Source organism: Xenopus laevis, chromosome 1L (genome assembly GCF_017654675.1).
Source record: "Xenopus laevis strain J_2021 chromosome 1L, Xenopus_laevis_v10.1, whole genome shotgun sequence".
NCBI classification, from domain to species: Eukaryota; Metazoa; Chordata; class Amphibia; order Anura; family Pipidae; genus Xenopus; species Xenopus laevis.
The window spans coordinates 136,510,153-136,525,024 of record NC_054371.1 but is presented as its reverse complement, the minus strand read 5'-3'; the positions used below and the strand labels follow the sequence as shown (position 1 = coordinate 136,525,024).

The 14,872-nt window shown below is 34.8% G+C and overlaps 1 protein-coding gene across 42 annotated transcripts in view; it reads right to left on the bottom strand.

Annotated features, from left to right (window-relative positions):
* Window positions 1-14,872, bottom strand: part of ptprd.L (protein tyrosine phosphatase receptor type D L homeolog) — a 955,323-nt gene that overhangs the window by 125,559 nt on the left and 814,892 nt on the right. For all 42 annotated transcript variants that reach the window (XM_041563903.1, XM_041563907.1, XM_041563920.1 and 39 more), the window contains one exon: window positions 3,761-3,906. In XM_041563903.1, coding sequence (XP_041419837.1) covers window positions 3,761-3,906 — 146 coding nt within the window. The remainder of the gene's footprint in view (window positions 1-3,760; window positions 3,907-14,872) is intronic.

Here is a 14,872-nt window from a genome sequence, read left to right as displayed (position 1 = left end):
CCAAACGAGCGGATCTATCCGTGTATGGCCACCTTTAGAAGTGCACCAATAATAGGCAGGATTCAAGATACTGAATGAAAGTAGAAGTCCCATAACAAGACCATTGATTCTTTTTCTGAAACTGCTATGCTTATGTCTGTGTATATGTTTATATATCCTTAGGAAGCAGATAAACCCACATGGCTCTTATATTTGCATAAGAGATTTTAAAGGGGTTATTTACCTATTAGTTAACTTTAAAGTGATACTGACACTAAACATTTTCTTTTCAAAATATTAATTTACATTAAACGTTATCTGTAGGTCATGTTGATCGTTTTTCACTGATTTTGTAAGTAATTGCTACTTGAAGTTCCTAAACCTGACTGTTTTGCCAACCTGACTGTCTCTTCTCAGTCTATCAGTTAGAGTTTCTAATGCTAACAGACTCCTGCTGCACAAATATGGCAGCCCCCCTCATACAGGAACATCGGAGATCAGATGGGTAATATAAAACCATCATGCAAATACCTTTATGGCAACATTATAAATATCATTCAAAAATAATGTTATAAGAAATATAAAAAAAAGTTATTTTCTGGTGTCAGTATCTCTTTAAGTATGTTATAGAATGGCTAATTCTAAGCAAGGTTTCAATTGGCCGTTATTTATTTTTTATGGTTTTTGAATTATTTGCATTCTTCTTCTGACTCTTCCCAGCTTTCAAATGGGGGTCACTGACCCCATCTAAAAACAAATGCTCTGTAAGGCTACACATTTATTGTTACAGGTATTGGACCTGTTATCCAGAATGCTGGGGGTTTCCGGATAACGGATCTTTCCGTAATTTGGATCTTCATACCTTAAGTCTACTAGAAAATCATGTAAATATTAAATAAACCCATTAGGCAGGTTTTGCTTCCAATAAGGATTAATTATATCTTAGTTGGGATCAAGTACAAGCTACTGTTTTATTATTACAGAGAAAAAGGAAATCATTTTTAAAAATTTGCATTATTTGGATAAAATGTGGTCTATGGGAGATGACCTTTCCGTAATTCAGAGCATTCTGTACTACTACTTTTTATTTCTTATCTTTCTATATAGGCCTCTCCTATTCATATTTCAGTCTGTTATTCAAATCAATACATGGTTGATAGTGTAAATTGGCGGAAATTGGAAACTGAAGAGATGCTGAATAAAAAGCTAAATAACCCAAATAATAAAAAATTAAAGCCAATTGCAAATTGTCTCAGAATATCACTGTCTACATCATACTAAAATGTAATTTAAAGGTGAATAACCCATATAAATTAACTTTTCATATGATGTAGACTAGAGAGTGATATTCTAAGGCAATTAGCAATTAGTTTTCATTTTTTATTTGTGGTTTTTGAGTTATTTTGCTTTGTATTTTGCAGTTTCAGCAATCAGGTTGCTAGGGTCTAAATTACCTTAGCAGCCATGAATTGATCTGACTAAGAGATTGGAATATAAATAGGAGAGGGCCTTAATAGAAAGTAAATAGAATGAGTAAAAAAAAACATCAATAACAATACATTTTTAGCCTTTGTACATTGTAGATTCAGTCACCCCATTTGAAAGCTGGAAAGAGTCAGAAGAAGGCAAATAACTAAAAAAGACTATTAAAAAATGAACTAAGACCAAATGAAAAGTCGCTTAGAATTGACAATTCTATTACATATTAAGAGTTAACTAAAAGGTGAACTATCCCTTTAAGAAAAATAGTATTGAATGGCCTTGCCTCCTGTTTACCTTACGTTTTCAGAATCTCCAAAGTAACCAGTGAGAAGACATCACTAGGAAGACATACAGTACTTTTTGCAAACATAAAATCTACACATTTTTCCACAATTTATTCCTTTGTACATTACCCACTGATTTAAAGAGATACTGACATCACACAATAACCTTTTTTATTATCTATCGTAACATTGTCTTTGAATGATATTTATAATTCTGCCATATAAGTATTTTGGTGATACATTACATTACCGTTCTTACTACTCTGTTCCTCTATGAGGGGGTTGCCATATTTGTGCTTCAGCAGTCTGTTAGCATTAGAAACGTTAACTGACAGGTTAAGAAGAGACAGTCAGGTTGGCAAAACAGTCAGGTTTAGGAACTTCAAATAACAGTTACTTACAAAAGCAGAACTATCAGCGAAAAACTCAACATGACCTATAGGTAACTTTTAATGTAGGTTAATATTTTCAAAAGAAAATTTTTAGTGTCAGTTTCACTTTAAGGCACACATACAAACATCTAGGGACCCATTTATTAAACCTCACATTTGTCTGGTCAAATTTCTAAAGGGGAAACTTTTAGAGGGAAAAAAACTTGAATTTTTAGAGATTTATTATATCCCAAAACTGCTAAAAATCTGAAAATACTCCATCTCAAACCAGTCAAGGTCAAGTAGAAGTCAATGGCAGATGTGCCTGATCATCATCTGCACTGGATAATCTGTCAGGCATTTTCGTCAGTTGAGTTTTCGCACCAACAGATTGATAAAGTTGAGTTTTCGGAGTGTCAATCGTACGTTTCAAACTGACACAAATTTGTCATGACATTTTTGCACTCCAGCTTTTTCAAGAAGAATTATTTATAAATGAGTTCAATTTGTGGATTGGAGTTTTTAAAAAAAAAAAAAAAAAAGATTAATTCGAGTTTTAGTAAATTACCCCCCTAATGATGATCATTTAGTTCTATTTACGTGTATATTTATTGTACATCGTAACAGGCACCGAGGCTGTCGTAATGTGTTTTGATCAAATACAAGGTTATAGTTAGACAGTGATGGTTAATCTTACATGACCCACCACTTCTAACCTATGGCATTCTCAAATGATTCCAAAAAACTTCAGTAGGCTTAGACAGTACTGGATATATCTTGATGATCCATGGCTCCTGTAAAAGTCCAGCCTCAAAAATGAAACAAAAAAAAAATGTTTAAGGGAGCTTATTACATTGATGTGTCATCAAATGTCAACATTTCTCAGTATGCGACTTTGTTTCTTGTGTTTACACACGGTTTCAATAAATAAAAACTTCTCAAGGAACATGGGGAAGTGAACAACTGTTCAGGCCCACACCTGCAGTGCTATTTTATGTTACAACGCATCATTCATTTGGAAACAAAACACAACACTTTCATAAAATATAAAACAAAGGGCATAAATTATATTTCCATATAAATGTGCTTATTCATTGTTCGACCAGGGTTGTGCAACTCACACTATACGATGACCCCTTTATAATGGTTGAAAAGGACTGAAAAGACATTAGAAGACATTAAGATAACTCCATGCAAGGAGAATCAGGTGGGTGTCAGTTTAAATCCAAATAGAGAATTATAAAGTCATTTTAATAATAAAACATGGCCAGCATGATGGTGCAATGGTTAGCCTGCCAGCTTGGGTCATAGGTTTGATCCCAGATAACTCTATGTAAATAAAGAATCATAATTATAGCCTGACACAATATTCTGATGTCTCCAATAGAAAGCCACTACAGCCAGGAACACATTATAGGTATTCAGCATGTTGTATCAAAAAAATACCTTTTAAAAATCAACATTTGTTTTCAGATATTACAACAGCTATATTAAAAAACTAGTGAACAATCTCAATCTAGTGGTTCAAGCTGAAAAACTAAAAGGTGTTCCAACTGTTTCTTATAACATGTAAAATCACGAAAGCCTTTACAACTCCATACATGCATAATCTTTGACGGAGGAACAGAACAATGGACCTAATACCTCAAATCTCTGATTGCTGACTTTCTTGCCCTTTTTATTCCAAACGATTTTAGGTCTTGGATCTCCAGTTGCTTGGCAAATAAATGATGCAACTCCCCCTGACACCCCAATCTGATCAACAGGGGTTCTTGTAAGCTTTGGTGGTGCTAAAAAAGAAAAGGAAAAAAAAAAACCATGAAACAATATCCAAACAGTGCATGCAGAAACTATATTCTTTATCAGTACAGTTTTTAAATATTTAATCTTTCAAAATATAATATTCAGTTACTTGTTACTGAACATAACTGTAGCAGTACAACATTTGGTATAGTGAAGGTATTTACCTGCTCTTAGAATAAGATACATAGCTATAAGGACCACTCAGTAAGTAAAAGCCAAGGGAATTATTTACTAAGCTCCGAATACACGAAATTCCCCAAAATCCGAAAAATTTGTGATTCTTTTTTATAAAATCAGACTTTAAAAATAAATCATGAATTTTTCAGAATTTATTAAAACCAGAGGGCTAAATAGCCCAAATATAAGCAAAACACTGCATCTCAAGGTTGCATAAAAGTCAATGGGAACAGTCCCATTGATTTTTGGTTGTGTCGGGGGTTTAGGGCAATTTCACTATGTTTTCGGAGCATTCGGGTGAAAAGTGTAAAGAGAATAGAATAGAGAATAGAATAGAGTGAGTTTATTGCCATTTCATCCATATACATTTGTACAGTACACAGTGAAACGAAATGACGTTCCTTTAGGACCTTGGTGCTACACACAACATAGATGTACTGGATAACAGACAAAAAGTGCAAGTGCAAAAATATGCAACTCCTGCAAGTCAGGACAAAATAGTGCAGGGACAGGACAAGACAGTGCACACTCACCTGATGGAATATGTTAAGTAAATAATGCTAAACGTCAGACATGATGGGTGTATCATTGTGATATGATAGAGCTTGATATGTTGAGGAAGTGAAGTGCAGGCAAGAAGACCAAGTAGACCAAGAAGAAATTTCTTCTGAATGGTATACAAGGTGCTTCACATAGGAACAATTGGTTGAGAATCTCTACATCTCATTTTTGCCCTAAATGATAGTTTACCCACTCAAATTTGACATTATGTGATAGGCCCCTTTATACTACTTTCTTTTTTGTGGTGAAAGATCTATTGATTGGGGGAGGGGGTTAAGGGTCATTGTCCAAGTTTGAAACACTGCTACCAATGTTGTTATGCTCCTGCTTTTAATTGTGAAGATTCTGTACCACTGCCATATGGAAAGAACTATGATTTTTCACAAGTTCAGGGTTTAAGCATCTAAAATGCATCAAATCTTCCTTTTACCTAGAAAATATCTGTCACACGCTGCAATTATAAAAAGCCACATTTCCCTCTCATCATCTACATTTAGCTTCCTTTTTTTCAAATCCATTTATATTTTATTTTGCAATGCTTCCTAAGCTTATTGTCAGCCACCAATAAAGATATATTTTTCTCTTGAATAAGATGTTTCTGCTTCTTGTGACAACGGAATCAAAACAATCATTGCCTTAAGTATCATTGCCAAGCAGAGTACCCTTACCATAAGTGGGTATTTTACAAAAGGAAAATATATAAGAAGAAAATAAGAAAAACCTAAGGTTGAGCAAGGCCACTGCAGTAAATAATAAAATAGTTATTCTAAGGGTTATACAATGATATCAACCCATCTTTGTATTGTCCTTAAATTGTATGCACAGTGTATTATGATTATTTTTAATGTGATGCTTGGCTTAAAGGGGTTCTACATTTTAAAAGATAAATAAATGGAAACTTATCCAGGGTGCTTCTCTAAGCCATTTTGTAATTTGCCTTCATTTTCTATTTTTAGCGGTTTAAAAGATATTAGAAGTTTTAGACAGTTGTATACTGCTAGACTGGCTTCTGTTCAATGGCACTCTTTGAAGGCCATAACTGTCAGAGACCATAATGTCTATGCATTTTCTACGCACTTCCTGGATCCAGATAACCCTAGGATTGCTGATTCTCAGTTGAAGACCTGGTATAAGTAGTCTAAACTACCACCTTCTCATCAACTGCTGAAAATAAATTAATAAATAAATAAAAATAAATTAAAATAAATTAAAAATAATTGTATATTACAAAAGTGCTCAGAGAACTGATCTTTCTCTACCTTTCACCATTTGCCATTAATAAGAAAGGCAACAGCTTAGCATGACAGATGCTTCTGTTAACAGGCATGGACCATGGAGAAACATGGTGTTTGCTACTTCAAGTTTGCGGTGGTCAAATCACCATAGACCTTAAAATACATAGATTTGACAATACCTGATCTCTTGTTTCAATAATATAAAACAAAGCTTTGTACAAAATTAAATGCAATGAGTACAGTATATGACAAATTTCTTTCTCTGAAACAGTCTCATATCCTAACATAAAAAGGGGCAGATCGCTGACCCACAAAAATATGTAGTAGCCAGTCTGCAAATACAGAATAAATTCTGAAAGGCTGATTGTCAAATGTGTTTTCATACCCGAATGCATCCTTTCTCTCTGCGTGTGATATGCATTGAGGAGTAAGGATTTTGAGGGTTACTATTGCACAGCGAGCTCAAACCACTCACACATTTTGACAAATTGGCACCTCTATCAGCTTTCGATTACACGGCACTTTGTTATTGTTAAAACTTGAAAGCTTTGGTCAATCCAAAAACAAAATAAATTTCCTAGCTCAATCTTTCACTAATCAGCCCCTGCTTTGCATAGAGAAGAGAGCAGCCTGTCTACAGAAAACATACGTGTCAATGATACAGCGGGGTTCAGAATACTGTTTGATACATTTATTGGAACCATCACATTACCAGGTTTAGGGACAATGTTTGTTTCATGATAAATATAATATTTCCTTTGTATAGCTGCTTATATTATTTTCTACACAAATATAAAAAATATAGGAATATGATAGATGCCAGATTGAGCAAATTGAGCATAATATTTTTCTGCCTGATATGCATATTGCAAGCAGCTTTCTGCAGCACCTAAACTTGCTGACTCGATTGCTCAGAGCCAGGCTACAGCTGCTAAGCTCTCTGGTGGCAAATGCAATTACTACTGTCATGGTCCTACTTATTAACATAAGGCCATTCTAGAATGTGAACTGGCAATTATTTATAACTTCCCTAGATACAGCACGACATGCAATAAAACAAAAATTAAGGAACACTTCATTAACCAGAGCCAGAGATAAATGGTGGAGACTTCCACTGACAAATGATATAAGATATACTGCAGAAATAAGTAACCTTTTGCTAAAAAAATACAAACCCCCTCTCCCCCCTCCTGACAGTCGGTTGATAGGGGCAAGTTGGGGTTTGCTGGTAAATGTAGTCCTACATTATCTGGAATGCCGAGTTTCCTTTTCTCTGTATTCTGATGAAATCAGAAATATATATCTATCATAGTAATATTAAGTACCACCAGAGACTACTAGCAGATTCTAGCATATTTCATATAAACCAGAAATATCCCCTAGAAAGACATTTCAACTATATTTTAATGGATTCATGCATTTCATTACTACATCACATTTTCAGCTTATCTTCTATTAAGAAATGCTAAGCACATAATACTCTTATTGTCAGGGCAAAAAAGAAATACTAATATCTATTGCAGATTTTGATTAGCATTTCAAAGGAACATGTGTTTCCTCTGATTCTCACATTGTAATAATTAATGAAAGTGATCTTTTTTGGTAATATCTTGAAATAGACTACATATAACAATGAAATTAACAATCAGAAAGTGTGCATAGCAACACCTCTTTATAGTGCATCTGTCTGTCAAGTGCTAAAAGTAATGTAATACATATAAATCCATAATTTCAATATAATGAGAAAAAACACACACTTTCCTAAATTCAAATATCGTACACAAAGTATAGTATGGTGCCATTCATTTAGCATGCTAGCTTGTTTGGTGGGTCTGAAAGACAATTTTTTGGATGGGTAGGTATTTTTTGTGTTCCCTGATTGCACCAGTTTGTAACAGTTTACATTTAAAACTCCCACTTTTTAAATTTTTCCACTTTGGAATAATTTAACATTATCATACTGTTTCTATGATGACTAATTAAGGTACAAAGCCACAAAAGGGTTGTAAATAAGAGAAAAAGAGAGATAACATGGACTACTTTTACGTTGCTTAAATGACATATACTAGAATAGTATGTAATTAACAAATTAATTAGCAGTATAAGGATAGTATTATAGATTTCAGATTATAGAGTTCAAGGCATCCAGAAACTATAGTCTACAACACAACTAAGGCAAGTATGCATTCCATGAAATACGTTTTTAAACTTTTTTAAGGTCAAAATGGCCTGACTACTGCTTTATTTAACCACCTTTAAGGTGACTATCTGATCTATGCTGACTATAAGATCTGCCACCCAAGTGGTGGGCATAATCGGGTTAATTTGCTAATTTGGCCCTTGTCAATAGCATGTGTAGACAGTACTATATCTACAGCCTGATCCAGTTTTGTCCCAATGGGAATTTCCAGTGAACTTTATTGATATCTGACCAAATACAGGTTGAAGTGGGTTCAGTTTTGGCTCTATACATCAGCCAATGATTTACCAACCATTTAGGAGTGGCAGGCAATATTGGACCAAAGAAAATATCCCACTTTACCAAACTTTTCAAGCATAAATTCAGAAATTTTAAATAAAAAAAAAAATGTCATACCAATTCAATCCTGAAGCCTCCAGACAGAATTTATATGCATTCAATAGTGATTAGGTCACAAATGGTGATTTGTGACTTCCAAACCTTGTCAATTTGGAACAATGCAAAAACACAATCAAACTAAATGAGTAGATGATCATGGGAATTTTCTACAATGATATGCTTTCATGTGGAAAACATTAAAAATAAATGGTTTTTTTTTTCAAGGGGAATGTTTTTATACAATACTATGACTAGTTCCGAGTAATAATTATTTTATTTACAAATTAGTTCAAAATAAAACAAATTTCTGTATCGGGTTACTTGCAAACCTCTGTGAATTGAGAGTCAAACAAACCAATAGAGTCACAATGCAGATAGCTACAAGGTGCTTATTTTCACTCATTGCTTTTCTGTAAATTGCTTGGATAAAGATTTTTTTTAAAGGTGATCACCGCTTTATATTATTTCCCATAGAAAATAGCCATTTAAGCACCAGAAGGGAATAAAATATGCCTCGAAGAGAAAAGATGCGTAATTTATTTAGTGCTGAGCAGACAAAGAGCCATTGAGAAAAAGGCATTGTCCCTGTGTGCATATTGTTGATGTGCAGACCCACACAGAAGCTCATTTAGAGACAGATTATGCAAAACACATTACTGAAGATGCAGCGACGTGTGAGGCATTTTGAAGTTACAAGCACAGCGGAGGACATTTGTTTCCAGCTTAGAAACTTTTTCTGCCCAGTCACCAGCTAAAGCTACCAGAAAACTAAAAAATACAATACTGTATATCTGAAAATGTAAAGTAGGAATTGATCCTTGCATATGCAGCTATATTCAGACATTTACTAAATGCCTTTTATTTTACTAAATGCCAACACTTAGGGGCAAATTCATCAAGGGTTGAATATCGAGGGTTAATTAACCCTCGATATTCGACTGGGGAATGAAAATCCTTCGACTTCGAATATCGAAGTCAAAGGATTTTGCGTAAATCCTTCGAATCCAACGATCGAAGGATTATCCTTCGACCAAAAAAAGTTAGCCAAGCCTATGGGGACCTTCCCCATAGGTTAACATTGAGCTTGGTAGCTTTTAGGTGGCGAACTAGGGGGTCGAAGTTTTTTCTTAAAGAGACAGTACTTCGACTATCGAATGGTCGAATAGTCGAACGATTTTTAGTTTGAATCTTTGAAGTCGTAGTCGAAGGTCGAAGTAGCCCATTCGATGGTCGAAGTAGCCAAAAAAACACTTCGAAATTCGAAGCATTTTTTCTTCTATTCCTTCACTCGAACTTAATGAGTGGGCCCCATAAACATTGGTCTCAATGGTATATTTATAGCATTAGAACTCCAAATATTTCTGTAATATATTTTCTTATGTTACAAAATAATCTTGACAAAAAATCAAATACCTGAAAAATGTTGCTTATCAAATTATTAAATTATTCAATATTTTTATATTTTGTAGAGATACCTTTTGAAGCAATAACAGCTGCATGTCTTTTGGGGTGAGTTTGTAGCATAATAGCATGAGGGTACGTTTTGAATTGATCTGTTCATACCGATTTATGGTACTTTATAAAACCCTCATAATATATAATAATAATATTTGCCCACACTGGCCTTGCATTTAGGATCAGTGTCCTCTTGGACTTAAGATTCAGGTTTTTAGTAGACAGAAGCAATATTGCCATGCACTCTACAGCATCTAATCTTCCATCAATGCTGATGAAAAAGAAAGCCCATAACATGACACCATATTTAGCAGGTATGAATCAACTATTTCAAGAGCTCTGCATAGTACTGGTCTGTACGGGAAAGTAGTGCTAAATAATCCATTACTTAAAAAAAGAAAACTAAAAAGAATATTAAGAAAAGAAACACCATTCCACTAAAGTGATGGTGGTAGCATCATGGTCTGCTTCAAATCTGTAGAGATGGATGGTAAAAAATATAGCAAAGTACTGCAAGAAAACCTTTTTAAGTCAGTTACAAACTGAAGCATGGGTGGAAGATCTTTCGGCAGCATAACAATCTGTAACATAAGGACAAAGTTAAAATGTCCAAGTTAAAGCCCTGATCTGGATCTAACAGTGAATCTATGGCACTACATAAAAACTGTACAAATGCTATCTGACTGACTTTTAAATCAAATTAATCTGGAAGAATGAGACAAAATCACTCCAGAACAATGTGCAACTAAATAAAAACTGTACAGAGGTCAGCTTCATGTTGGTGTTGTTATACAGTAAAATAAGAGAACTCAAGGCAAAAGCATAAATGCTGTGGGTGTCGGTTACTTGTATTTATGACACTGGGCCAAAGGTCTGATTACTTTTGCGAGGCATTGTGCTAGTCATAGCAGAATATATACCAAGTATATACAAAAGAAATATTTTACTTTTATTATATAACTGTAATATGTTAAAATGGCCTGGAGGCTCTCCAAAGGACTTAGCCCCCTAGCCTACCCAAGAGCTCCACATACTTCTTCATATGACATCATCTTTTAAAATAATCTGGCCCATAATCATACAGTGCATCAGATAATCAGTCTACCATATGGGAAAATTTGGACAGCACTGCTCTGTTCTAATTAACGACATTGAAAGCTCTGTGTCCATTTTCTAAATTCATATAACACTTATTTGTTCTGGCATAATAACATTCTACATACTGTATTCATGCAGATATCAACTCATCAGGAGAGATTGCTCAAATGATCAAGCAGAGAGCAACTGAATACAATTTTAAAATCCATCAAATGCAATCTATTATTTCATAAATTAGATGCACTCAGTATAATAAAGAGAGACTACTACCTTCATGAAATGCTTGCGTGACAATGACTCCAAGCCTTTAATTTTCCACATGTTTGTAATCTAGAAACACTAAATCTACCTGAATGAAAAAGAGAGACTTGCTAGATAATCCAGCCCTAATCCTTCATCCAGTAGCAAATGAAAAGGATAAAGCCTCTTGAATCTAAAAGGTTGGTGACGTGTACTTTATCTCAGTGCAACATTACCTAACCATGTCACAGCCACTAATTTGGAGAAAGGATATTTCTGCTTCAGAGCTGTTCCTTTTTAAACTTTAATGAATGCAGAAAGAATATCAATTATTTGGTGGCTTGCAATGTAAAGATGATTTTCAAACTATGTCAGAAGTTAAAGTTCTCAAAAGGACAGGCAAGAGATCTTCTAGAATATAAAGAAAATGAGGAAGAAAGTTTGTATAGGAAAGTGGTAATATATTAAGCCATCTCTGCAGTAAAAACATCCTGTGATAAAAATGTCTCTTTTGTCTATTACAGTATTTTCCAATCATAATTACTTTGCAAGTCCAGTTGTTTGAGAATTACTTATACTAGATAGTCATAAAGGGGATTATTTATTAAAATCTGAATGTTAAAATCTCAAAAAATTCGAGTTTTAGAGGACATAAAACTAAATTTTTTCTAAATGTATACCCTGATACTGCAAAAAGCCAGAATCCGAAAATCAGACCTGTTGAGGTCCTGTATAAATCATTGGGAGAGGCACTTCTTAATTTGAAGTTTTAGTGCACAGGTTTTTGCTCAAAAATCTGACTTTTTCAGGGTCTGAAAAAGCAATTTGGGAAAAAAATCCATAACAATCGAGCAATTCAGGACAAAGCCTGAAAAATTTGAGCGATTCGGGTTTTTGCTAAATTTAACCAATTTTTTCTGCAATCCTAATAAATCGAGTTTTTTTAATTAATGAATAAGCTAAAATTGCCCATGGGAGTTTGGTCGTGTTGTTTTTAATAGGGATGTAGCGAACTGCCGTTTATGTGTCCGCGAACGCCGTTCGCGAACACCGGCAAAAAATGCGAACAGTTCGCGAACAGTTCGCGAACTTCGAACACCCGCAAAATCGTTCGATTCGAACGATCGAAGGATTTTAATCGTTCGATCGAACGATTTTCATTCGAATCGAACGATCGAAGCCATTCTATCGAATGATTTCATTCAATCGAATGGCTTCGATCGTTCGATTCGAACGAAAATCCTTCGATTTTAGCGGTCGAAGGAATCGAATGGTCGAATGGTTGAACGATTTTTGTTCGAATCGAACGCGAACTCATATTGGCGAACGTCGCGCGACGTTCGCGAACATTCGGCGGACACGAACAGTCGAAGTTCGCGCGAACTAGTTCGCCGGCGAACAGTTCGCTACATCCCTAGTTTTTAATAAAACATGAGATAAATTTGGATTCAATTAATAACCCCCAAAGAGTCTAAAGAAGAAAGTTTTGATTGATGAATTAAATTACTATAATATACTTCACATCCCACCTCCTTCTAATTCTGATTCACTCGGAAGACTACAGCATTGAAACAAGAAACAAATCTGATTTGACTTGAATGGTATTTAGTGTCAGATCGATAGTGAAATAGTTGCACCTTCTGTGAACCTGTTAACAGACCTCATGAAGATTCAGTTAAAATGTAAAGTGATCCCTTTCTCTATTATTTAGCATCCTGTTTCACATCTCTTCTACACTGGTTATACAGATATATTATTTTAAGTATATTGCTGTTGCTCAGATTGCATCCTGTGTTTGTGCAGTTTAATTATCTGATAAGGTACACTGTAATGTCATCAGTCACGCTAATGTATAGCTATGCTAAATAATTCAAACTGTTAAATTAAAATAAAGTGCATTTAGCAGCAGCAGAGGCAATAACTATTTTGCTTTGTTACCACCTGAATATGTTCGTTTCTGAGAAATGAACACTGAATGAAATGAATGTGTATTCATCTTGTTATTATATTAGAAAACTCACGCTATGGTCTCCCCTTTAATTCATACCCTTGTTAAGTAAAGTGCAAAAAAATATGATGACCCAGTTAAAGCTTGTGTCAACATTTTATTTTTGTTATTATGTTTTTACAGAGAACAGATTTACTAAATTCAAACTGGGCATTCCTGATTTTCAGGAAAGCGTGTTGGGAATTGGCACATTTATAGCGACTGAGAGTTCTTCAGAATGGGTTCAACATTCAATCTTACTGAATCCCCTTATACTTTTGTAGTTTTACTAACAGTGCAAAGGCCTAATTGCATCAGTGCATAGTATAGCAGGGCACACATGATACATTACCCATTTAATTGTACAGGATTGAATGGTTATTAGTCAAGCAGCCACCTCTGTGTCTATATTATGCAAGTGCAATTTCAATTTGTAATGGGAATCTGCATCTGTACTGAAAATTCAAAATAGATGCTCTAAATCTACATGATGTCTGCATGAGATTCTTTAGCTGTGAGCCTGCTGTTCTTCTTGATGCAGAAGGAACCATGGAGTAATCCCCACCTTCAAAGTGGCTGAAGCCATGCATCAATAGCTACACTTGTGCATGATTAATTTAAACAGATTGGGAGGGGACGCAATGGCACTTGGTGCCAATACACACAAGTGCAAGTATAAGATGTAAGTGTATTGAGTACCAGGGATGCATTGAATCCACTATTTTTGGGATGCAGCCAAAACCTTCATGAAAGATTCGTTTGAATCCTGAACTGAACCTGGGCCCTAATTTGCATATGCAAATTAAGAAGTGTTGCTTTCATGTGTGACGAAAAGTCATGTGATTTTAAGAATTCGATTCGACCAGACACTTGTATTCCGGCGAGTTTGAATCCTGCTGAAAAAGACAGAATCCTGGTGGAATCCCAAACTGAATCCTGAATGTGCCACATCCCTATTGACTAAGGCCACACATACAGTAGTTCTTATTTGGGATAGGTATTAAAAGTTAGAATGACTAAAGCATTACAATTGAATAATTATGTCCAAGTCAGCCCCAAAATGGTCCAATAATGCATTCAGGTTTCACATGCTTCACGGGAAGCAAAGAATCTTGCAATATACATCAAGATTTGTCATCACTATTGAAAAATTCTGTCCCATTTATTTGTCATTGCTTCTTTTGCTCAGGCAACAAGAGTAAAAAAACAATTATCTTGCTTATTGTATAATGCTAGAAAACAATTATATCAGATTAATTTTTTGGTGGATTAAATATCCATAGCCACATAAACCCACAAAATATACTTTTAAAGTGCTGTGATAAGAAGGGAAGCTTTGCAGATAAGTGCAGAGCGATTAATGTACCGCATTAACATGCTGAAAAAGATAAGTGGCATTAAGAAAAATAATGTGCCTAATTCAAATTAGCAGCATCCAGTTGATGGATCCACCATGCAAAGGATTTTGGAGGATTGTCAAGGGCATAATATCACAGCAGGTTAGAACAGAGTCCCATCTGCACAATGAAAGAACCAAATCATTAGACTGCATATTTGCTTTTTACATTTCTTCAGTCATACTAAATAAAGCAAAACGAGATCACATATGGACACATAAACAC